This window comes from Bubalus bubalis, chromosome 1 (genome assembly GCF_019923935.1).
Source record: "Bubalus bubalis isolate 160015118507 breed Murrah chromosome 1, NDDB_SH_1, whole genome shotgun sequence".
Lineage (NCBI taxonomy): Eukaryota > Metazoa > Chordata > Mammalia > Artiodactyla > Bovidae > Bubalus > Bubalus bubalis.
Window position 1 is genome coordinate 170,191,675 of NC_059157.1, and position 26,801 is coordinate 170,218,475.

The following is a 26,801-nucleotide window of genomic DNA, read 5'->3' on the forward strand; positions in this document are numbered from 1 at the left end:
CAAAGTCTCTGCTTTACTAATATCAAGCCCAACTAGCTCCTACTTGATAAGTGTTGTAGCACCATGTTATTTATATTGTGGGGCACTAGGAGATCTAAGGTCTAGCTCAGATCCTGCTACTAACTTGCAAATTCAGGTGCAAATTCAGGTGCCCACTTAACCTTTCTGGGCTTAGTTTCTTCATATATATTTGCTGAGAGGAATCAGAAGATTGCTGAAGTCACTCACTTTTTGTTTTCTATTAGTGATCCTCCAACCTGAGCATAGATAAAACTCCTATGTAAAATGCATGTTGCCAGGTTCTGCTTCCAGAGATTCTGATTCAGTAGGTCCAGTTGGGATCCAGAACTACAATTCTAACAAATGTCCAGTGATACTGATGATCCTAATCCAGAAGCCTATGAGTATCAGAATTGATGAATGAAATATTTGCATTTCTGAGTATACCTGGTGAATCATAGAGAGTGAAGTAGGCTCAGTACTGATGTTCTTCAGTTCAGTTCAGTTGCTCAGTCGTGTCCGACTCCTTGTGGCCCGTGGATTGCAGCATGCCAGGCCTCCCTGTCCATCACCAACTCCTGGAGCCAACTCAAACTCATGTCCAATTGCATCAGTGATGCCATCCAACCATCTCATCCTCTGCCGTCCCCTTCTCCTCCTGCCTTCTGTCTTTCCCAGCATCAGGGTCTTTTCCAAGGAGTCAGCTCTTTGCATCAGGTTGTTAAAGTATTGGAGTTTCAGCTTCAGCATCAGTCCTTCCAATGAATATTCAGGACTGATTTCCTTTAGGATGGACTGGTTGGATCTCCTTGCAGTCCAAGAGACTTTCAAGAATCTTCTCCAACACCACATTTCAAAAGCATCAATTCTTTGGCGCTCAGCTTTCTTTATGGTCCAACTCTCACATCCATACATGACCACTGGAAAAACCATAGTTTTGACTAGAAGGACATTTGTTGGTAAAGTATTGTCTCTGCTTTTTAATATGCTGTTTAGGTTGGTCATAGCTTTTCTTCCAAGGAGCAAGCATCTTTTAATTTCATTGGTTCAGGCACCATCTGATGTTTTTAGGCTGAGGTAAATACCAGTACACACAGTTGTAGGACATTTGTGTAATTCCAAGGGTGGCAAAACTTACTTTATAGTGTAATTGTAGTAAAGACAAATATTCACTGCAATATATGTTCCCTCCTCAGAGAATGTGAACTGTAGAAATCCTAGCTCCTAGAAGATCACAGAAGTGTAGAAAGTACTGCTAGAAAACCTCTGAAACTTCCACCTCTGTTGACATTCTTCCTTTCTTCTGGCAGTTTCCATTACCCAGCTTTCCCAGCATGTACTACCTAAAGTTGCGGCTAGGTGTCACTCTAACTCTGGGGAGGGTTGATCTAAGGGTTAGAGGTGTGAGCCAGGGCACTGGGGAATACATTACCAGCTCCTATGTGTGTGGGTTAAAGCATTTAAGAGAGCACCTTGGAAATTCTCCACATAAAAGGAGCACAGCTTGGGATGGATCATAAACTTTCAATTCCAAGAGGAATTGTCACTAAAAATAAAATAGGTACATGAAGGTGTAGGTTGTTGTCCAGTTTCTCAGGTGTGTCCAACTCTATGGACTGCAGCACACCAGGCTTCCCTGTCCTTCACCATCTCCTGGAGCTTGCTCAAACTTATGTCCATTGAGTCAGTGATGCCATCCAACCATCTTGTCCTCTGTCTTCCCCTTCTCCTCCTGCCTTCAATCTTTCCCAGCATCAGGGTCTTTTCCAATGAGTCAGCTCTTCGTATCAGGAGGCCAGAGTATTGGAGCTTCAGCTTCAGCATCAGTCCTTCTAATGAATATTCAGGATTGACTTTCTTTAGGATTGACTGGTTGGATCTCCTTGCAGTCCAAGGGACTCTCAAGAGTCTTCTCTAGCACCACAGTTCAAAAGCATCAATTCGTCCGTGTTCAGCCTTCTTTGTGGTCCAACTCTCCATACATGACTACTGGAAAACCATACCTTTGACTAAACGGACCTTTGTTGGCAAGGTAATATCTCTTTTTTAAATAAGCTGTCTTGGTTTGCCATAACTTTTCTTCCAAGGAGCAAGCATCTTTTAATTTCATGGCTGCAGTCACCATCCACGGTGATTTTGCAGCCCACAAAAATAAAGTCTGTTACTGTTTCCATTGTTTCCCCATCTATTTGCCATGAAGTGATGGGACCGGATGCCATGATCTTAGTTTTTAAATGTTGACATTTGAGCAAGTTTTTTTTTCACTCTCCTCTTTCACCTTTATCAAGAGACCCTTTAGTTCCTCTTTGCTTTCTACCATAAGGATGGTGTCATCTGTACATCTGAGGTTATTGATATTTCTCCTGGCAATCTTGATTCCAGCTTGTGCTCCATTCAACCTGGCATTTCACGTGATATACTCTGCAAAGAAGTTAAATAAGCAGGGTGACAATATATAGCCCTGGCGTACTCCTTTCCCAATTTGGAACCAGTCCGTTGTTCTATGTCTGGTTCTAACTGTTGCTTCTTGACCTGCATACAGATTTCTGAGGAGGTGAGTGAGGTGGTCTGGTATTCCCATCTCTTTAAGAATTTTCCAGTTTGTTGTGAGCCACACAGTCCAAGTCTTCAGCATAATAAATGAAATAGAAGTAGATTTTTTTTTTTAATTCTCTTGCTTTTTCTATGATCCGGTGCATGTTGGCACTTTGATCTCTGGTTCCTCTGCCTTTTCTAAACCCAGATGGTATAGGAGAGTTATCTAAAAATGAGGTCAGTATAGGGCCTTCCAGTGGCTAGATTATCATGGATACTGCAAGCATCTGTTCATTAAGGTAGGATCAGTGTGATGGATGAATGGAGCACCACACTTTAGTGATTTAGCTTCTTTGAACTTCATTTTCCATGTCCTTAAAATAGATACTGCAACAACAAAACATCAAGTACCTTCAATTTCTTCACATAATTCTTGTGAGATCAGATGAAATGTTATTTGTAAATTGATAGGTATTATTAAACAAATTTTTACTAATGATGAGTTGCTCTGAGTCACTTTATTGACCATTTAGATGACACTGTCATAGCATTCTTACTTGTTTACAATTTAGCATGAAATCGCCAGATATCCATTCTTTTCTTAAATAACCATGAGGAAGCAATTGTTTTCTTGTGATATTCCATTACTTCTCCACCCACTGTCATAGTAAATGTTAAATGTAAAAAGTTTAAAAAGAAACAATTAAATTGTACGTATCTTTGTGTGACTTCTGGAGTGGATAGCCTATCCCGTCTCCAGCAGATTTTCCTGACCCAGGAATTGAACCAGGGTCTCCTGCATTGCTGGCGGATTCTTTACAAACTGAGCTATGAGGGAAGCCATAATAGCATCTAGTGTGCCTTATTTATTTATTTTTATTGAAGAATAATAGATTTATAATGTGTTAATTACTGCTGTACAACAAACTGATTCAGATATATATATATATATATATATAAAATCCTTTCTAAATGTTCTTTTCCATTATGGTTTATCAAAGAATATTGAAAATAGTTCTCTGTGCTATAGAGTAGGACCTTGTTGTTCATTCATTCTATTTGTAGAATCTTACGTCTGCTCACCCCAACCTCCCACTACATCCCTTCCTCAAACCCTTCCCCCTTGGCAAACATCAGTCTGTTCTCTCTGTTCATGATTCTGTTTCATAGATGAGTTCATTTGCATCACATTTCAGATTCCATATATAAATAATGTCATATGGTATTTGTCTTTCTCTTACCGAATTACTTCATTCAGTATGATAACCTCTAGCTGCACCCATGTTGCTGCAAATGGCGTGATTCTGTTCTTTTTATGGCTGAGTAGTACTGCATTGTGGAGAAGGCAATGGCACCCCACCCCAGTACTCTTGCCTGGAAAGTCCCAGGGATGGGGGAGCCTGGTGGGCTGCAGTCCGTGGGGTCGCTAAGAGTTGGACACAACTGAAGCGACTTAGCAGCAGCAGCAGTACTGCATTGTATGTAGGTAGCACATCCTCTTTATCCAGTCATCTGTCAATGGATAGTTAGGTTGTTTCCATGTCTTGGCTATTGTAAATAGTATTGATATGAACATAAGGACGCATGTATCTCTTTGAATTATGGTTTTGTCCAGATAGATGCCCAGGAGTGGAATTGCTGAATCATTTAGTAATTCTAATTTTAGTTTTCTGAGACACCTCCATACAGCTTTCCATAGTGGCTCCACCAACTTATATTCGCATCAGCATCTAGGAGGGTTACCTTTTCTCCACACTGGTTCCAGCATTTATTATTTGTATATTTTTTGATGATTGCCATTTTGACTGGTGTGAGGTGCCACCTCATTTTAGATTTGGTTTGTTTGTTGTTTAGTTGCCAAGTTATGCCTGACTCTTTGCGATCCTGTGACTGTAGCCTGCCAGGCTCCTCTGTCCATGGGATTTCCTAGGCAAGAATACTGGAGTGGGTTGCCATTTCCTTCTCCAGGGGATCTTCCCAACCCAGGGATCAAACCCATGTCTGCTGCATTGGCAGGCAGATTCTTTACCACTGAGCCAACTGAGAATCCCAAGGCTTGGTTTGCATTTCTCTAATAATTAGTGATGTTGAGTATCTTCTCCATGTGCCTATTGGCCATCTACATTTTGTCTTTGGAGGAATGTCTATTTAGGTCTTCTATACATTTTGGATTAGGTTGTTCGTCTTCTTGTCATTGAGTTGTAGGAGATGTTTGTATATTTTGGAAATTAAGCCCTTGTGTTGGTCACATCGTTTGCAAATATTTTCTCCTATTCTGTAGGTTGTGTTTTTATTCTGTTGATGGTTTCCTAGCATACATTATTTACATATTTAAAATTCAGAGTAGTTTCCCTATGCTTCCAAATGCTGCTCCTGGAGTCATATCAGGCGTTCCAAAACATAGTATAAAGGCTTGAATACTAGCTTCTGTTCTGGAGTATATAGATCATGGAATAATTGAGTATGAGTGCTCTAGCCTTTTATTACCTGCTTACCCACACCTCTTCAACCCATTCTAAGCCTATCATGAATTATAAAGTCAAATTCAGATCTGTGTTTGGATTGATGCTTACCTGCTTTTTCAAGCCAGTTCTACTTCTCTAATTAAAGGCTTCTTTTCTTTGTAATTTGACTCAGGGCCACACCTTAAGTTACCTACTATAGCTCATCCCACATAATGTGTATCTACAGTCACCATTGACCATAGCTACCCTCTGAGTTCATAGGCACAAAGTATTACTTCTCATCCTACAGGGCACCCAAGGGTAGGGTTTTTCTCTTTAACAGATTTTCAAACTTGGCAAAATGATTATTATTGTCTCCTCAGCATAATCAGAAGCACTGGACAAATGAGCAGCATTGAGTTTTCATCTTTAAGAATCTTCCAAAATGAAAGGCATTTTTGTACACCATACTTGCAAGTCACTATTTTCATTGAACATTTAAGTTGTAGGGGAGAAAAGCCACCTTTATTCTTTAAAGTTTGCTACAGTGTAACTATTCCAGAGGCACGTGAACTATCTTACCTTTGATCCTGTTGATAATCCGAAGACCCTTCCGTTTGGGGTTACTATGGTTACGGCTGCATGGGTGATGTGTGAGCTACACTGCTGTTTTGATAAAAATAGGTATTAACTACCAGTCATAGTGCTTCTCATTTCACAGTAGTTCTTGCAGAAGAACAGCATATTAAAAAAAAGAGGGGGGGGGAGGAGAAGAAAGAAAAAAAGCCTGACCAGAGAAGCATGAAGGAAACTCTGCGTAAATAATGGTGATTGGTCATGTGTATAAAAATATTTTTAATTAAATTCTTTTTAATTAAACAGGGCATTTTGCTGAATCCATCTCTGTTATTTGCACCAAGCTTAGCCTTGAGGAAGATGGCTGATTAATAGACCCAAGAACCTATAATTAAAAACAGAACTGTTATTTTTAGAGAAAAGCCTCTCCAATAAGGGTGACTTAATTGGGCTGTCTCTCATATTTTTCATTTGTCTTTGAACTCTCTGATTAAAATTTTGACTTTTTTTTAATATATGGGAGAAACGACTATTAACATTGTCGTAATCAGAAGTCTTTTCATTGTTTAGTTTTGTTTTTCTTAGATCCCTTTGACCACACACTCCTTTCACTGTCGTTTCTCAATATTTAATTGTGGTCTTCATTTATTTCTTTTGTTATATATTCTTTTTACAATCCTATATTGTTCTTTTTCTTCTCTGGCCCTCTCTGTCTCTCCACTTCAGTTTCAGGATACACCAAGTTTGTGGTTTCTCATCACTGGCGTTATCAGCATTCTGCACAGAAATTCAAGAGAAAGCTGAATAACTTTCTCTCCTCAGACAAAAATAAATAAGATGTAATGTACAAAGCAGTCCCTTCAGCACCAGGGATGGCTTTGAGAACAAAGACAACATTCATTTAATATCTGCTAAGCAGCATAGAAAGAGATTGAGATGGTTTTATGCCTATATTATAAAAAAAAATACTCGCATAGAGTATATGGTTCATGTCCCTAAATCATTTGCTTAGTTATTGGTAGAGAAACTTGTATGAGTCTACTTTTATTATTTAATATTTGGTAGAGAAGTATTGTATTCATATTGCTGTGGAAGAAGGCTAGCAGTGGGAGATCATTTGAGGTCTTTTCATATGCTTTCATTATATTCCAAGGGGAAAAAATTACACCTCTGAGGATATCTGAGGATATTAGATCAGCATTCTTCCCATTGAAGGCAGCGGTCTTCCAGAGACTGCAGACAGACCAGCCATTTTTACCAGGCAATCTTTGCTTCAAACCTGCATACAGTGTCATTTAGTAGTATTTGGCTGCATTTTCTTTATCTGTCCAATTCCGTGTTATGAAAGCATCAGTATAAAAAGTCTCTGTATAAACCTAGGTCTATAAAATGCCATCATATAAACCTAGATTCTATTCTTGAGCAAATTTACCCAGAAATAAAAAGAGCAGCTTGAATTTATATTACGTATCTCTTTCAACAAACTCAAATAGCTTTCACATGCAGTATTTCAATTACTTTCACATGCTTTCTTGGGTAGAGAGGGTCCATTTCTTAGGTGAAATAATTGAGGTACAGAGAAATGTTGGGTTTTTCTTAAGATTTTATAGTAAGTCAATGAAAGATTGACACAAAAGCCGGGACTTCTATTTTCTTAGATGACTATGTTTTTTGTAAGACACTAACATCTGTGTGATCAAAATAAATTATTGACTTCAGCTAACATGCGGCCAGCTCTAAAATCAGTAATGTCCTTATTATAACCATTAAAGCATCTGTGCACTTGAGTCAGTATTTAGAGTCCAAAGCTACCAAATAGTAACAAATGAAAAACTCTATCTAAATGTTTCTACCTGGAGAGTTTGTCAGTTAGTGATAACCATTAACAGTGTACACATATATCATCTAATTTGATCATTACTACAGCCAGTCAATTATCTACATTTTAAGAAACTTAAGATTCTAAGTACTAGGCCCATAAGTGGCAGAGATGGGAGATAAAGTATATTCAATATTCTTTGTCCATGCATGCATGCTAAGTCTCTTCAGTTGTGTTTGACACTTTGCAACCCTGTGAACTGTAGCCCGCCAGGCTTCGCTGTCCATGGGATTCTCCAGGCAAGAATACTGAAGTGGGTTGCCATGCCCTCCTCCAGGGGATCTTCCCCACCCAGGGATCCAACCCGCATCTCTTATGTCTTCTGCATTGGCAGCTGTGTTCTTTACCACTAGTATCAGCTGGGAAGCCCATTCTTTGTCCTATAGCACTGTTATTTCTCAAAATAAAAATGTAATGTGACAGTCAAACTTAGCACAAATGAAACCCAATAGTCAAGATCTCACTTCTAATTGATTTCATTTAACAAACATCTATTCAGCACCTACTATGCACTAGATACTGTAGGAGTGACTGGGGAAGGGAGAAGCAAAACACAGATCCTGTGTTCGAGAAACTCCTGTCTAAAGGCAGATGCAAATGCAATAACTAGCAGTGAGTTTAAAAGATAAGACAGAGGTAGTCAGACAGCTTTTTAAGCCCAGAGGAAGGACTCCATGAACTCCTGCATCACTCTGCAGGGGGTGGAGAGAGAGTTCTGGGAGGACCTTAGGGTCTCCTTCATTTCAAAATAATATTTTGCTTGATTGAAAAAGATGACATGTTAGTCAGAGGAAACACAAAACATGTTTCCCTCCTATACGAGATGGCTCTATGAGTAGGGTTTTTTAAATTGCCATTCAGGCCACAGATGACATGACTTGCTGAATATTAGCAAGATCTTCCTAGGCTCAGATTCCCTTTGGGGGTGTCCTGCCTTCACAGTCCTGGGGGTCAGGGTCAAATAGAGAGCACACACAATTGCTATTATAACAGCTCTCTCCTCCCTTATGCAGAAGAGTCAAGCACATGATCATCTGTCCTTGATACTCTTCTGCACCCGTTGCTCTGCAGTGCTGTACCCAGGTTCCAACATAATAGACAAAATAGACACTCTCCACAACTGGGATCTACAGTTTGGAGTTTAGGTCTGAGAGCCACAGAATTTTAGCTTTGGAAGGACCTTAAAGACAACCTCTCTCAGTCTCATTTTTGGACAGGGATCTTGAGACTCAGAAACGTAAAATAGGGACTTCTGTGGTGGTCCAGTGGTTAAGTCTTCACCTCCCAACGCACAGGGTGCAGGATCGATCCCTGGTCAGAGAGCTAAGATCCCACATGCCTTATGGTCAAAAAACCAAAACATAAAACAGAAGCAACATTGTAGCAGCTTCAATAAAGACTTTAAAAACAGCATCAAAAAAGAAAAAAATATATTTTTGAAAAGAAAGAGAAAGTAAATGTAGGAGTAGGTGTTCTTTCCAAACGCAGAGATTCAAGCAGTAATTTGGGAGAAAGGGAGGGAGGCAGAGAAGAGTCTTCATGACTTCTCTACTTGATAATATCTATTTCTCTCACTTAAAGGCATTTTTGAGTATCAAAGGGGAAACACACAAGTCGAAGGTGTCATTCCACTTTTTAATGGACAAACCCGCTTGATGGTTTTGATGACATGAGTAATAGCATTAATAATAACCACCATTAATTGAGCTACAATATGCCAGACATTTCACATAAATTATCTCACTTAATCATTCTCCAAAAGCCTATGAGGGAGAGAATATTTTTATCTTCTTTTTGCCAGTGATGCTTCCTGAAAACTTAGTGAGGTTAAGTAACTGGCTCAAGATCACCAAGTTCATTTGCATTGCAGTTGGGATCTGAACATAGGTTGGTTTGCCATCAGAGTCAAGTTCCCAACCATTACCTCTACTTCTACTTTGGGACAGAGTTGTGAACAGCAAGGTCTTGGCACAAAGGTCTTGCTTCAGAAATTGGAAGCCTAGTTATTTCCAGAACAGAATTAGAGAATATAATGGGTGACAACCAACTATATACATGCCTCGGGATATTGAAAGTGGATAAAGCAAGACTCCAGGTGTTCTGCGGGTGGAATTTCAAGAACACACTGAAAAACCATTTGAAGCAATTCAGCAGCTCCGTGGACAGCTGGGAAACAGCTGTGGCTGACAGACCTCTCTGGCTCGCTGGTTTAGGGGACAGAATTGCTCTGTTTAAATGAAAGCAGCTCATTCTCAGCAGTGCTCAAAGACAGATCTGCAGAACAGAAGTTTGGAAAGTCAGCGTCCAGCCCAAACTTTCCACTTATGTGTTAAAGAAGACATTGCATATTGTGGTGAATAGGATTTAGGAAGTTTTAAGACTGTTTCCTTGGACGGTAGGCTGTCTGGCTCCCTTTAGGGCTCGGCTTGGCTGAATGAGGTCAAACTCACAGGGCAGCGAGGCAACGGTGAGTCATAGTGAAGGCGGCGCTCACGCTCAGTCAGGTAAGTGCAGAGTCAGCACCTCCACAAACTAAAAGTGGGCACCGCCTGAGGGTAAGATGCCCAGGGAGCCAGGAGAGCACCATAAACAGGGCTGAGTTCCCTTGCTCTACAAAGCTTCTCAGGGGCCCCGGGGGTTAGGATTCCTTGAAAAGTAATTTTCCTCCTAGAACACAGCCTAGAAATGATAGGGACTGACCTTTTACCTGGGTTTTATAGATAAGAAACATTGTAGTGGTCAATGCATTATTTTGAGCTGAAATGGACACAGCTTTTCATAACAAGCGCTATCAGGTCAGTGAGTTATCGAAGAAGTCCCTGATCACAGTGGGAGAACACGAGAGAGGCGGAGCTGGTCTGATCCTCAAGGAGTCAGACACGTGGCACACGACCTTCAAGTTTCATTCATTCATTTACTTAATCACCAGAATTGCCTGCTGCTTGCCAGAAACTATTGAAGACATCATAGATGAACAACCAATATCAGTGACGAACAACTTTTTATCCAAGAAGACCAGTTCAAAGAAAAGCTAAAATGCTTGCAGTCTACTTTTTTGGGAGTTTTTTTTTTTTTTTTTAAATACTGCTTTCACATAAGGAAAGGCATTTATCTGCAGCTGAACTTCTGCATTTTTATTATTTTCCAATCCAGAATGAATTTCTGTAGAGGGCTAAAATTACAGACATGACAAAGCTAGTTCATAGTGCAGTATCTGATGTAATAGATCACCACAGGAACGGGTTTCCTTTTCTTTCCTTGACTGTCTTTGTAAACCACTTAATTCCAAAGTGTGGCTTGTCTCTAATAAAAATGGCAAGCAGTGGCCATTTTTATTCTTCTTTGAACTTTTTTTTTTGTATTTTATAATTTTTCTACAATAGGCATGAATAAGAAAGAATAAAAAGCCATCTTGAAAGTTGGCCAAACTTAATAAAGAGATAAACCATGCGACTCGGAGTCTCTTCCCACGGCCCAGGATGCCATATGTGAGCACTCCTCTCCCCCTCCCTTTCTCCCAGAACTTCCCCCCTGGGCTTCCAGACTGTCAAGCCCTCTATGTGACATGCCACTGTGGACCCTTCATATCTCTCCAAGCACTCTCTTTTGTGTTGGGGGAGACTAATTTCTAGTTTCTCTTTGAACCCTCCAACCCCTCTCTGCCAAATTATACCCTATAATGCCAGAGAGTTTTCTATTGTAAATAAGTTACATTTTTTAGGATACACTTTATTTAAATATATATATTTTTTAATTTTTACAATGTTGTGTTGGTTTCTACCATATAACAACACAAATCAGCCATAATCATACATACACTCCCTCCCACCCTCCCCCACCCCATCCCTCCAAGTCATCACAGAGCACCAGGCTGGGCTCCCTGTGCTACACAGCAACTTCTAAACAGCTATTCATTTTACACCTGAGAGTGTCTATAAATTGATGCTAAGATAAGTTACTTTTTTTTTTTTCAATACAAACATAAGTTTCTGGCTAGGTGATGATGCCATTTCTTGAATTTGGTAATTCAAGAGCAAAAGCAACAGATTGATGAAGGCAGGTTAGATGACAGGGTATCTACAGCACCTCCATACCCAGTGCCAGGCACACAGTGATGCTTAATAAGTATTTGTTCCAGTAGAAGAACTCCAGGTAGAGTTGTCTTGCAAGTGGCTAGATATGGGAGTCTGTAGTTGAGGAGAAGAAGGGATGGGCTGGAGACGGAGACAAGTGAATGTGGATGAGATTCTCACAGAGACTTGGTAGAATGAGGAGGGAACTGAGGAATTCTTGGGCAGCATTTGTGTCAAAGGGGTCGGTTTGCCAAGGAGAGAGAGAGAGGGGCTGGAGGGGTCAAAGAGAAACTAGAAGTTAGTCTCCCCAACACAAAAGAGAGCACTCGGAAAGATAAGACGGGTCCACAGTGGCATGTCACATAGAGGGCTCAACAGTCTGGAAGCCCAGGGGGGATGTTCTGGGAGAAAGGGAGGGGGAGAGGAGTGCTCACATATGGCATCCTGGGTCATGGGAAGAGACTCTGAGTTGCATGGTTTATCTCTTTATTAAGTTTGGCCAACTTTCAAGATGGCTTTTTATCCTTTCTTATTCATGCCTATTGTAGAAAAATTATAAAATACAAAAAATAAAAGTTCAGAGAAGAATAAAAATGGCCACTGCTTGCTTTTCTCACGAGAGTAGCTTTAGGACTTTTGGCTTGCTCTTCTCAGTCTTGGCTGACCCGACCGTGCTAATCTTCCACCCTGGTTTGGGCTTCATCATTCCCACTTCAGCACCAGTTCTTCACAGTGTAGCTCAGATAAAATAAACAGGGGAAAATAAAGTGATATGATGAGCTATAAAATAAATACATTCTGAGTAAATGATCCATCTGATCGCACCAAGGGAGACACACATAGATAATCAGCACAGGGGGCCTCATGGCAGAAACATTTGCAAATCCACAGCCTTCTCATCGGTTCAGGTTTTGTCCTTGCTAAAGTATGAGCTAAAAGATGGATTTGTCTATGTGACTTCTTGTCTTCTTGGAGGGGAGGTAGGAGAAGGGAGGACTGAGTTCTACTCAGTAGCTCATGTGTTGAAAAGTCAAATACCTGAGAGTTTAGGCTGCCCACCATTTGTAGTTCCTCTGGTGAGAGGGGATCAGAGTGCATTCATTTGTTAGGGCTGCTGTAGCTAATTACCAGAAATGTTGCAGCTTAAAGCAACACAAATTTATTATTGTACAGTTCTGTAGGTTGGCTGGTTGACCTAAGTTGGCTCAATTAGGATCTCTACTACACTCTCGAAAGGCCAAAATCAAGGTGCTGACTAGTGGGGCTCTCATGGTGAAGCTCTAGATTCATTCCATTTGTTGACCGAATCCATTTCCTTGTAGTTATAGGACTGAGATTCCTACTTTCTTATCTTGGCTCAAAGAGGTCTCTCTATGACCCTCACAAGTGAGCCCCTGCAGCTCAGAGTTAATAATGGCATGTGGACTACTTCTCACACTTGGAATCTTCATGGCTGCTGGCCCCCCACCCCCCACCACCCTTTTTTAGTCTCTCTTCTGCCTTCTCTTCATCTGCATCTCTGACTCCAGGGAAACAAACGTCTCTGCTTTTGAGAGCTTGAGTAATTAGGTTGGACCACCCAAATAGGTTCAGTTCAGTTCAGCCGCTCAGTCGTGTCCAACTCTTTGCGACCCCATGAATTGCAGCATGCCAGACATCCCTGTCCATCACCAACTCCCAGAGTCCACCCAAACCCATGTCCATCGAGTCGGTGATGCCATCCAACCACCTCATCTCTGTTGTCCCCTTCCCCTCCTGCTCTCAATCTTTCTCAGCATCGGGGTCTTTTCAAATAAGTCAGTTCTTCACATCAGGTGGCCATAGTATTGGAGTTTCAGCTTTAACATCAGTCCTCAAATGAACACCCAGGACTGATCTCCTTTAGGATGGACTGGTTGGATCTCCTTACAGTCCAAGGGACTCTCAAGAGTCTTCTCCAACACCACATTCAAAAGCATCAATTCTTCGGCACTCAGCTTTCTTTATAGTCCAACTCTCACATCCATACATGACCACAGGAAAAACCATAGCCTTGACTAGATGGACCTTTGTTGGCAAAGTAATGTCTCTGCTCTTTAATATGCAGTCTAGGTTGGTCATAACTTTCCTTCTAAGGAGTAAGCGTCTTTTAATTTCATGGGTGCAATCACCATCTGCAGTGATTCTGGAGCCCAGAAAAATAAAGTCAGCCACTGTTTCCACTGTTTCCCCATCTATTTGCCATGAGGTGATGGGACCAGATGCCATGATCTTAGTTTTCTGAATGTTAAGCTTTAAGCCAACTTTTTCACTCTCCTCTTTCACTTTCATCAAGAGGCTCTTTAGTTCTTCTTCACTTTCTGCCATAAGGGTGGATCCAACATAATTTGCCCATTTTAAGTGAACTTTAATTACATCTGCAAAGTCCCTTTTGCCATGTGAAATTATACATGCACAGCCTCTGGGGATTAGTGCATGGATGCCTTTCAGGGAGAGGTCAGGGAGGTGTTGTTGTTCAGTCGTTCAGTCATGTCTGACTCTTTGCAACCCCATGGACTGCAGCACACCAGGCTTTCCTGTCCATCAAGTTTGAGCTTGCTCAAACTCATGTCCATCAAGTCAGTGATGCCATCAAACCATCTTGTCCTCTGTCATCCCCTTCTCCTCCTTCCTGCAATCTTTCCCAGCATCAAGGTCTTTTCTAATGAGTCGGCTCTTGGCATCAGGTGGCCAAAGTATTAGAGCTTCAACTTCAGCATCAGTCCTTCCAATGAATATTCAGGATTGATTTCATTTAGGTTTGATCTCTTTGCAGTCCAAGGGACTCTAAAAAGTCTTCTCCAACAACACGGTTCAAAAGCATCAATTCTCCTTTATGGTCCAGCTCTTACATCCATACATAACTACTGGAAAAACCATAGCTTTGACTATATGGACCTTTGTCAACAAAGTAATGTCTCTGCGGGGGTGGGAGGGGGCACTATGCAGCCTACCCCACAGAATTGTGGCAGGAATGACTGGACTCATGATATGATCCCTCTCCTCCTGTCTTCCCCACCCTGCTGTGTCACACAGACCCAGTGTAGCCTCTTAATATTACTCTTGTTCACCCTTAGCAGCTTTTCTAATCTACTTAGAAAGCAGAAATAGACACCCTCTACTTTGAAATCTTTCTGTAGTGTCTCTTGGGGTCATTATCCATAGATTGGGCGATGATGGAATACCTACTTGTTTCATGTCTTTTTGTAGCAAAAGAAAACTTTTAGTTGTGAAATCCACTTATATAAATGTGTACCATGATCATGACTCACATTATCATATTTTTCCTACAATTTTTGTTATGTGTAATGGGTCACAGTGATATTTTTACCTCCCATTGTTGACCCATTCAGGCTTTGCCTGCTTTATGGCTCCACAGAGCTTTTCTCTGAATTTATTTCATGATTTGTAGGCAAACCCTTGCTTACCACGTTCATTTTTGAAATGGCAAAATGCTTAAGTCATAATCCTGATTGGAGAACGCTTGTACGACAGGGTAAGTCATCTTCACTCAGATATTGAACAGACTGCAAAGATTCCCCATTAAACTGCACCATGGCTCATTAAACCCCATTGGTGAGAAAATTGGGTCTTTGTTAAATGTTTATGTTCTGTGCTAATGTTAAATTTAGAATATTTCTGTTGTAGGTACCTTTGGGAAAAATTCTAAAGCACCAGCTAAAGTGACAAAAGATATTAGCCATAGTTCCCAAAGAGAGGATCTGGAAAATATCTCCCTACCCCAGTATTTATTCCCAGGTTTCTATCTTGCTAATCTTTATATTTCTTATTTGTTTTTCTTTTCTTAATATCCAACCTTGTGATATTCTGATTACTTTTTTATATTCTCAGTAACTGATAAGCTCTGTCCTTCAGGTGTTAAAGCAAAAGAGGGAGTAGATTATCTGGAACTATGTTCGACCATGTTTGAAATCAAGGAAAGGACATGTGATTGTCAGTGTTTTTCATATGCATCCGTATGTTGAAGAAATAATCTCTGTCCACAAAGCACTTGCATTCCCAAAAAGGACTTAAACAAATGCAAATACTTATGACAGAAATGTGATTCCAGAATGTGCGGTTTTAATTAATCTGAAAAGAATAATTTCCCCTCATGTAAGAGTTATTAGAAATCCTCTACATACTAATTCCAAAAGAATCAGTGGCAAAAGTTATTTAGAGCTAGGGAGCCTTTCTCAACAGGAATCCAACAAGAGAATTAAATTCTACTGAAAATGATTTGAGGACTATTTTCTCACTTCTCTCAGAGACGATGTTTCATAAGTATCATTCTGGCTGCACAGGATGTAAATTGATTCATTACACACAACAAATGTCTTTGGACAGTGGTTCTCAAGCTTTTTGGTCTCACAACCCTTTTAAAATTCTTCAGAATTAGGAAGGACCTCAAGGAGTCTTTTGTTTGTGGATGTTATATCTATCAACATTTACCATGTTAGAATTTAAATTTTTTTACATAATTTCATTGATCTATTTAAAATAAAAATCATGAACAATTTACATGCTAAATGATATTTTTTATAAAAACTGAATTTATTTCCAAAACAAAAAATTTACTGGGGGGAGTGACACATCTTTGCAAGCCCCCTTACTGTGTGGTGTGAAGAAGACAGCTGGATTCTCACGTTGGTTTCTGAATTCAGCTGCACTAACACACATCATATAACCTCTAAGTTCCACTCTACACAGATAAAATAACAAGAATGAAACATGCAAGTAACTCTGTCATAGTATTCTGAGATAGTTTTGACCTTGGGAACCATCCTGAACAAGTCTCAGGAACTCCCAGGTGTCCCTGGACCATACTTTGAAACTATTGCCTTGGGACATTGGAACTTGTTTCTCCCAAGTAACTCTAGGGGAAAGGGCTGTAATGATGTGCTAACATATGGTATTTTCTCCACCACCAACTCAGTACCAAAATAACATATCATATTGATGGCCAAAATAAAATTGAAATGGTTTAGGGCTAAATCATTCATGATGGTCTGTGTAACTTCTAATTTACAATATTGTTGTTTAGTTGCTAAGACGTGTCCAACTCTTTTGCGACACCATGGGCCTGTAGCCCGCCAGGCTCCTCTGTCCATGGGATTTCCCAGGCAAGAATACTGGATTCGGTTGCTATTTCCTTCTCCAAGGGATCTTCCCCACCCAGGGATTGAACCCTCACTCCTGCACTTCAGGAAGATTCTTTTACCGCAGAGCCAAATGACCTCAATGAAATAACATCTAGTGGTTAGCTTTCTAGATCTGGCACTGTTTCTCTGACCTATTTCAGAAGGGTTAGGATTTCTAGTTGTATTTCTAGGATATGACTGGCAAAGCTTGATCGGCAAAACTAGTACACTGATTCTCTGCCAAGTCTTCACTGAGAAGATTGAGGCTCAAACTAATTTCGGTCTTCCAGCATACTAGAATACCTCAGCTATTTTGAAGCCTCTCCTTGTAATCTCACTATGTACAATATTTCAGAAAAGTGGGAAGAGTTACAGGAGAATTTCTTGTATACGAATTATAGGAGGGAAAAAAAATCCCACATTTTCCCAGTAATCACTTTTGGAAATAGAAATTGCTGCTTGGCTTAGGAGGCTACCAGGGGTCTCCACCTGTCAGCCTGACAAGGTTCCACTGCACAAGCCAGAGACGTTTTTGATTCTCCATGTGTCAGGGACAAGTGTCATACATACTGATTTGCACAGAAAACCACAGAGAGCACTCTCCAGGGAGAGCCAGCATTTTGACAAGGCTGAGTGATGACTTAGAGCAACAGGGGTAGGAACTATTGTGTGATGCTGTCCATAGACCCAGGCAGAGCTTGTGCGGGTTGCTGAGAGTCCCTATATTAAAATAGCATTTGAAATTTAAATTCCTTGTAAAACACCAAGAAAATATGGGTCAGAGAGCTGTTAATGGAGATCTAGTGAAGGAAATGTCACTAAATCACCCTGAAGACTTAGAAGTGACTGAAAGAGCATTAGGAAAGAGGTTAGTTCAAAAGATAGTGATAAAAAAAAAAGTAAGACATTATTTAAGTCAATACATTGAAGTACCAAATGGGGTAAGGTGGTCATTATCTGAAGTTTTATCTCTAGTTATGGTTATTGCATTTGAGATGAGAAAATATGAGTTCTCTTCTTTTTCCTTTGTTTTCAACTTTTCTTTCTGCTTATTCTGTTCAATCTGTATTAAATTAGAAATTGAAGAGAAAGCCTGCATTGGCTTTCTACTCCATAGGCTTCCCTTTATCACAAGTTTCTCAGAAGTGCCATCCCCACCACTGCCTCATTCGTTCTCCCAAGACCCCTCACTGTTTGACTACTGAAACTATAACATAGTCTCAGAAAATAGTTGAATCATTATTGTCATTCATTGAACCACCATTATCTCCCATAATTCAATGGTATGTCTCAACCATCCACTGCTCTTACATGGGAGTAGGTGTGTGTGTGTGTGCATGCGTGCACGCGCGCATATTTGAGCATAAGGTTATATATGCTTGCATTCCTTACTACCAATTCAGGAAACAAAACAGATTTTTCTCTAGCTAAAAAGTCAAGTATGAGGAAGGAACCCCAAACCCCAAGCTGAGTGTTGAAACTCACCACTAAGTGATGAGAACTAACTAAAGTATGACAAAGGCAAGCATGACACAATTCCCTGGTAAAATCAGAGGTTAAAGAAATCAGACTGTGTCTTCTCCTCTTCCTCTCCACACGGTGTCTGGAATGTTCTCCTCAGACTATCCCAAGCAGTCTGATCAAACTATGCATGGCTCTTCAGCCAAGCCTCGGACCTGGGTTGTCCTTACAAACCCAGCAAGGTGCGAGCAGAGCCAGTGTGAGCATGTCCACAGCTGTTCCAAGAGGTTCTCTCTTGGGAAGAGGTGCCATGAGAGTCTTGGACATTGTGTGTGAGACAGCCCTGCCAGCGAGCTAATTATATGCGTTTTTCAAAGCTCTCAGCTCAGCAATGAGAGTGGGTGGCTAATTTCCTGACTCACCTATTCAACTCATTTGTGGTCCCAGCAAATATTCCCTCTTGTAGAACACACTGCCTTGTTTTATTTCAAAGCTGTTCCATTTCTTCACAGGGTAGATAGGAATGCCCAAAGTAATAGCTTTCTCTTTGTGTGGGACAGCATTTATGCAGTGGAGTTCAGTTCTTTGTGCGAAAAGAATTGTGGGAATGTCAGAACAGTTTTGAACAAAACTGGATATTCACTTAAAAGCCTGTCCTTCCAAAGGCCCAAAGCTCTCACTGGAAAGATTCAGAGTCCATCCTAGCATTGGGTAGACTTCATAAGTGGGGAGGTGGGGAAAGAAACCCAGGGCTTTACCTCCCTATTTGTGAGTCCAGAAAACTCTTGTGCCTGGGAGTGCAGACAAGCTGAAAGTCATCTTCAAAACCTGGAAATACAAATAAGGAACTACAGAGACTAAAGTCCGTATTAGTAGAACTTCCATGATAGAATTTTCTAACTTAAGAATAACTTTCCACCAACAGTGTAAGAAGTTTCCCTTTTCTTTACACCCTCACCTGCACTTTCTGTTGGTAGATTTTTTGATGGCCATTCTGACCAGCGAGAGGTGATACCCCATTGTAGTTTTGATTGGCATTTCTCTAATACTTAGTTATGTTGAGCATCTTTTCATGTACCTGTTGGCCATCTGTCTTTTCTGGAGAAATGTTTATTTAGGTCTTTTGCTCATTCTTTTTATTGGGTTGTTGGATTTTTTTTGATATTGAGCTCCATGTGCTATTTGTATATTTTGGAGATTAATTGATACAGCCACTGTGGAGATCAGAATGAAGGTTCCTTAAAAATTAAACAGGTAACAACAACAACAAAAAACTAAACATAGAACTACCATATGCCCCAGCAATCATACCACTGGGCATATACCCTGCTACTGCTGCTGCTGCTGCTAAGTCACTTCAGTCGTGTCTGACTCTGTGCAACCCCATAGATGGCAGCCCACCAGGCTCCCCCATCCCTGGGATTCTCCAGGCAAGAACACTTGAGTGAGTTGCCATTTCCTTCTCCAATGCATGAAAGTGAAAAGTCAAAATGAAGATGCTCAGTCGTGTCCTACTCTTAGCAACCTCATAGACTATAGCCTACCAGGTTCCTCTGTCCATGGGATTTTCCAGGCAAGAGTACTGGAGTGGGGTGCCATTGCCTTCACTGGGGCATATACCCTGAGAGAACCATAACTCAAAAGACACACATACTCCAATGCTCATTGCAGCATTATTTACAATAGTCAGGACATGGAAGCAACTTAGATGCCCACTGACAGATGAATGGATAAAGAAGATGTGGTAACTATATACAATGGAATATTACTCAGCCATAAAAAGGAATGAAATTGAGTCAATTGTAGTGTGTGGATGAACCTAGAGCCTGTGATACAGAGTGAAGTAAGTTAGAAAAACAAATTTCATATATTAACACATATATATGGAATCTAGAAAAATGGTACTGATGAATCTATTTTCAGGTCAGAAATAGAGATGCAGACATAGAGAACAGACTTGTAGACACAACAGGGGAAGGAGAGGGTGGGATGAATTGAGATAGTAGTATTAACATATATACACGACCATGTATAAAATAGACAATTACTGGGAAGCCGCTCCGTAGCACAGGGAGCTCAGCTCAGTGCTCCATGATGACTTGAGGGGTAGGGTGGGGGTGGGGGTGAGAGGGAAGCTCAAGAGGGAGGGGATATATGTATACATATGGCTGATTCACGTTGTTGTTCAGCAGAAACTAACCCAACATTATAAAGCAATTGTATTCCAATAAAAATTATAATTTTACTTTTATTCCACACAAAGTTCTAGTAAAAGGAAAATGTTGGTAATTCAAACTCCCAATTGTGAACTTCCCTGGTGGTCCAGTGGTTACGACCCTTTACTTCCAAGGCAGGGGGCAATCCCTTGTTCAGGAAACTAAGACCCATATGCCTATGGTGTGCCAAAAAACAGAAAAATAAAACTCCCAACTGAAACCTTTTTGTTTTGATTCTATTCAGGATCTTGACTCTATCCTAGCAGGAGAAAGAGGTTACTTAGCAGAGATAATCATCAGTTCCCTCCCACCACCACCTGCAAAGGCTCAGACATGGTACAAATGTGAACAGCTACACACTATTAGAGGGTACATCTCTGCCATTCTATCATGATTAAGGATCTATTCATCTAGAATAATGAAATCGACTCTATGCCTAGTAAAATGGAATCTGGCTAATTGTCATGCTGATTCATGGCATTTTGTATTTGTTGTCTCTTTACCTTAAAGCTAGTTGTTGAGTTCAATACTCCTTTCCCTAGGATAATCTTTAGTAAATAAAAATCTGCTCATGATGGATATGGTTTTCAGCCAACTTGCTCATGCTTAGGATCAGTTCAGTTCAGTCCAGTCGCTCAGTCGTGTCCGACTCTGCGACCCCATGAATCGCAGGCCTCCCTGTCCATCACAAACTCCCGGAGTTCACTCAGACTCACGTCCATTGAGTCAGTGATGCCATCCAGCCATCTCATCTTCTGTCGTCCCCTTCTCCTCCTGCCCCCAACCCCTCCCAACATCAGAGTCTTTTCCAATGAGTCAGCTCTTCACATGAGGTGGCCAAAGTACTGGAGTTTCAGCTTCAGCATCATTCCCTCCAAAGAAATCCCAGGGCTGATCTCCTTCAGAATGGACTGGTTGGATCTCCTTGCAGTCCAAGGGACTCTCAAGAGTCTTCTCCAACACCACAGTTCAAAAGCATCAATTCTTTGGCACTCAGCCTTCTTCACAGTCCAACTCTCACATCCATACATGACCACAGGAAAAACCATAGCCTTGACTAAACGAACCTTTGTTGGCAAAGTAATGTCTCTGCTTTTGAATATGCTATGTAGGTTGGTCATAACTTTCCTTCCAAGGAGTAAGCGTCTTTTAATTTCATGACTGCAATCACTATCTGAAGTGATTTTGGAGCCCAAAAAAATAAAGCCTGACACTGTTTCCACTGTTTCCCCATCTATTTCCCATGAAGTGATGGGACCGGATGCCATGATCTTCGTTTTCTGAATGTTGAGTTTTAAGCCAACTTTTTCACTCTCCACTTTCACTTTCATCAAGAGGCTTTTGAGTTCCTCTTCACTTTCTGCCATAAGGGTGGTGTCATCTGCATATCTGAGGTGATTGATATTTCTCCTGGCAATCTTGATTCCAGCTTCTGCTTCTTCCAGTCCAGCGTTTCTCATGATGTACTCTGCATATAAGTTAAATAAGCAGGGTGACATTATACAGCCTTGACGTACTCCTTTTCCTATTTGGAACCAGTCTGTTGTTCCATGTCCAGTTCTAACTGTTGCTTCCTGACCTGCACACAGATTTCTCAAGAGGCAGATCAGGTGGTCTGGTATTCCCATCTCTTTCAGAATTTTCCACAGTTTATTGTGATCCACACAGTCAAAGGCTTTGGCATAGTCAATAAAGCAGAAATAGATGTTTTTCTGGAACTCTCTTGCTTTTTCCATGATCCAGCGGATGTTGGCAATTTGATCTCTGGTTCCTCTGCCTTTTCTAAAACCAGCTTGAACATCAGGAAGTTCACGGTTCACATATTGCTGAAGCCTGCCTTGGAGAATTTTGAGCATTACTTTACTAGCATGTGAGATGAGTGCAATTGTGCGGTAATTTGAGCATTCTTTGGCATTGCCTTTCTTTGGGATTGGAATGAAAACTGACCTTTTCCAGTCCTGTGGCCACTGCTGAGTTTTCCAAATTTGCTGGCATATTGAGTGCAGCACTTTCACAGCATCATCTTTCAGGATTTGGAATAGCTCAACTGGAATTCCATCACCTCCACTAGCTTTGTTCGTAGTGATGCTTTCTAAGGCCCACTGGACTTCACATTCCAGGATGTCTGGCTCTAGGTCAGTGTTCACACCATTGTGATTATCTGGGTCATGAAGATCTTTTTGTACAGTTCGTCTGTGTATTCTTGCCATCTCTTCTTAATATCTTCTGCTTCTGTTAGGTCCATACTATTTCTGTCCTTTATCAAGCCCATCTTTGCATGAAATGTTCCCTTGGTATCTCTAATTTTCTTGAAGAGATCTCTAGTCTTTCCTATTCTGTTGTTTTCCTCTATTTCTTTGCGTTGATCACTGAGGAAGGCTTTCCTATCTCTTCTTGCCATTCTTTGGAACTCTGCATTCAGATGCTTATATTTTTCTTTTTCTCCTTTGTTTTTCGCTTCTCTTCTTTTCACAGCTATTTGTAAGGCCTCCCAGACAGCCATTTTGCTTTTTTGCATTTCTTTTCCATGGGGATGGTCTTGATCCCTGTCTCCTGTACAATGTCTCGAACCTCAGTCCATAGTTCATCAGGCACTCTATCTATCAGATATAGGCCCTTAAATCTATTTCTCACTTCCACTGTATAATCATAAGGGATTTGATTTAGGTCATACCTGAATGGTCTAGTGGTTTTCTCTACTTTCTTCAATTTAAGTCTGAAGTTGGCAATAAGGAGTTCATGGTCTGAGCCACAGTCAGTATAGAGCTTCTCCATCTTTGGCTGCAAAGAACATCATCAATCTGATTTTGATGTTGACCATCTGGTGATGTCCATGTGTAGAGTCTTCTCTTGTGTTGTTGGAAGAGGGTGTTTGCTGTGACCAGTGCATTTTCTTGGCAAAACTCTATTAGTCTTTGCCCTGCTTCATTCCGTATTCCAAGGCCAAATTTGCCTGTTACTCCAGGTGTTTCTTGACTTCCTACTTTTGCATTCCAGTCCCCTATAATGAAAAGGACATCTTTTTTGGGTGTTATTTCTAAAAGGTCTTGGAGGTCTTCATAGAACCGTTCAACTCAGCTTCTTCAGCATTACTGGTTGGGGCATAGACTTGGATTACTGTGATATTGAATGGTTTGCCTTGGAAACAAACAGAGATCATTCTGTCGTTTTTGAGACTGCATCCAAGTACTGCATTTCGGACTCTTTTGTTGACCATGATGGCCGCTCCATTTCTTCTGAGGGATTCCTACCCACAGTAGTAGATATAATGGTCATCTGAGTTAAACTCACCCATTCCAGTCCATTTCAGTTCACTGATTCCTAGAATGTCGACATTCACTCTTGCCATCTCTTGTTTGATCACTTCCAATTTGCCTTGATTCATGGACCTGACATTCCAGGTTCCTATGCAATATTGCTCTTTACAGCACCGGACCTTGCTTCTATCACCAGTCACATCCACAACTGGGTATTGTTTTTGCTTTGGCTCCATCCCTTCATTCTTTCTGGAGTTACTTCTCCACTGATCTCCAGTAGCATATTGGGCACCTACTGACCTGGGGAGTTCCTCTTTCAGTATCCTATCATTTTTCCTTTTCATACTGTTCATGGGGTTTTCAAGGCAAGAATACTGAAGTGGTTTGCCATTCCCTTCTCCAGTGGACCACATTCTGTCATAACTTTATATGGTTACAACCTTTAAAATGTTTTTTTTAATTTATCTTTTGCTGTGCTGGGTCTTCATTGATATGCAGGTTACTCTCTAGTTGTGGTGCGAAGGCTTCTCACTATGGTGACTTCTCTTGGGGAGCACAGGCTCTGGGGCACTTGGGCTTTAGGAGTTGTGACTCCCAGACTCTGGAGTTCAAGCTCCATAACTGTGGCGCACGGGCAAAGTTGCTTAGCGGCATGTGGGAACTTCCCAGACCAGGGATGAAACCCATGTCCCGTCCATTGGCAGGTGCATTCTTTATCACTGAGCCACCAGGGAAGCCTCTAGCGATAGCCTTTTACTTCTAGCTTTCTTATTGAAATTTCCATTTGAAATTTCATCTGCCTATTTAAGTCAACATATCAAAAACCAAACTTGCAAAATTCCCCTGTCTACAAATTTCTCTTATGCAGCCCATATACTGCCTGCCCAGGGTTGAAAGCCAAGTCTTGCTGTCTCTCAAGAACCAAGACCTACCAGTTCTTCATCCCAAATATATTGTGGGTATTATCGCTTCTGCTCTATCCTCCCTGACATTATCTTTTCACTCACTAAAGCTTACCATAGTCTAGCAGCATGCTAGGGGTTAGAGACCCAGAGGGAAGGTGAGAACCAATGAGTAAGTAAAATACCAAGCACTGTGGTCACTGACCTATGAGAGCCCACGGTGGTGAATGTTCAGGGAAGAGCAGGATGTACGAGAGTCGAGGAGCCTGAATCTAGGACTCTTCCAGTCTTGGTACAACCCATCTCTTGCCAGAACATTCGGGAAAGCTTGCAGCCACATGTCCGTTCTGTCCTCTACCCTGCTGCCTAAACTTTATTTCCAGGGTTTAAATCAAGCTATGTCACTCCGTCACTAAAACCCTCCCATTATGGCAGGACAAGTGCCAAACTTATTGACCCTACTTACAAAATGGTCCAACTGAGCCTATTTTTTCTCCCCAGCACTCTCTTAGACAACACAGTTATTAACCTCACAGTGCATGAAATAGGAAAGGAAAGAACAGAAATGAAAATGCCCATTCTGCCTTAAAAACTTACCATCAGTATCATTTTCAACCACCCTCTTTTCCCGTTTGGTAGTCCACTCAGTGGATCATTCTCCCAATGATAGCTGTTCACACTTTGCATGACTGTTTCAAATATCAAGATACTGAATAGTTTTGGTGAACACAGTTAGTCAGTTTGTGATTACTCACTGCCCAGGTATATGTCCAGAGGCTCTGTACGACTATATGGTATATAGGAGCCATGAAGCAGACTGCTGAAAATGAACCTTAGGCCCCGCTCTTAGGAATGTTGGGTCCATCTGTATAGATGAGTGTGATCTTGAGAGAATGAGAGCCAGGTGCCAACCACCTCTCCCTTCACAGGAATAAGCCCCTGCAACAACATTCATTCATTCACTCACTCAGTCATTCACACATCAAACACTTCTTGAACATGTGCCAAGAAGTGGTATGTTCTGTGATCCCAAATTCTGGGATCAAAAAGGAGTGACCCAGATCTTTACTGAGGGATCAGAGGGCTGGGAGAAAACTTGCTGCTGCTGCTGCTGCTAAGTCGCTTCAGTCGTGTCCGACTCTGTGCAACCCCATAGGCTGCAGCCCACCAGGCTCCCCTGTCCCTGGGATTCTCCAGGCAAGAACACTGGAGTGGGTTGCCATTTCCTTCTCAAGTTCTCTGGGGGAAAACTTGAGAGGCTTTTAAAGATTGAATAAAGTTTTGGGGGTTTTTTGTAGCAAAAAGTGTGTGTGTGTGTGTGTATGTGTGGGTTTATGTACTTAAGGAAGGAGAATGGTAGCATCTGGATGAGAAACAGATAGCTGCCCTGCTAAAGTGAACCCAAATGCCAAGGTAATTAGAAAATGACACACTGTATTCAGGAAATTCTGACAAGTTCAGTGTGGCTGCTGCTGCTGCTAAGTTGCTTCAGTCGTGTCCGACTCTGTGTGACCCCATAGACGACAGCCCACCAGGCTCCTCTGTCCCTGGAATTCTCCAGGCAAGAACACTGGAGTGGGTTGCCATTTCCTTCTCCAATGCATGAAAGCAAAAAGTGAAAGTGAAGTCGCTCAGTCGTGTCCAACTCTTAGTGACCCCATGGACTGCAGCCTACCAGGCTCCTCCATCCATGGGATTTTCCAGGCAAGAGTACTGGAGTGGGGTGCCATTGCCTTCTCCATCAGTGTGGCTAGAGGGAGGCAACAGAGCGGGGGCAGGGAGTGCAGACAGAGATGCTGGAAGGCAAACAGTGCACAGATTATAGAAGACTTGTACCAAGGAGCTCAAGCTTTCTCTGTAAGCAGTGGGGAGCCCAGAGAAATCTTTTAAGCAGGGGAGTGACCGATGAGGTTGATTTTGGTTAAAGGTTCAGTATGTATGTATTGATGGATTTGAGAAGATGAACATTTAATGAGTGCTTTATACAGGTGACCACAGCCAAGGACAAGTCTATGGCCACATCCCAGCTAACTCTGTATATTTGTGTGTGTCTCCCCTAGTGACGGTGTTGGCCATTTTCCATGAACTGCATGTCGACCCTGACCTGTACACACTCTTGTTTGGGGAGAGTGTGTTGAACGATGCAGTCGCCATAGTCCTTACATAGTAAGTACCAGAACTTGGCTTGTGCTTCTTTGACCAAGTGAAAGATGCTTCAAATATGGTGATAATTCCTAGGGGCTTTAATAGTATCTTTTCTCTTATATCATAGAGATAAAGGCAATTTCTAGCTTTTTTC

General features: G+C 41.3%; 1 protein-coding gene across 9 annotated transcripts in view; it reads left to right on the forward strand.

Moving 5' to 3' along the window:
- SLC9A9 (solute carrier family 9 member A9) overlaps nucleotides 1-26,801 on the forward strand; it is an 804,336-nt gene that overhangs the window by 361,356 nt on the left and 416,179 nt on the right. For all 9 annotated transcript variants that reach the window (XM_044946316.2, XM_044946314.2, XM_044946321.2 and 6 more), the window contains one exon: nucleotides 26,563-26,668. In XM_044946316.2, the coding sequence (XP_044802251.2) occupies nucleotides 26,563-26,668 (106 nt within the window). The remainder of the gene's footprint in view (nucleotides 1-26,562; nucleotides 26,669-26,801) is intronic.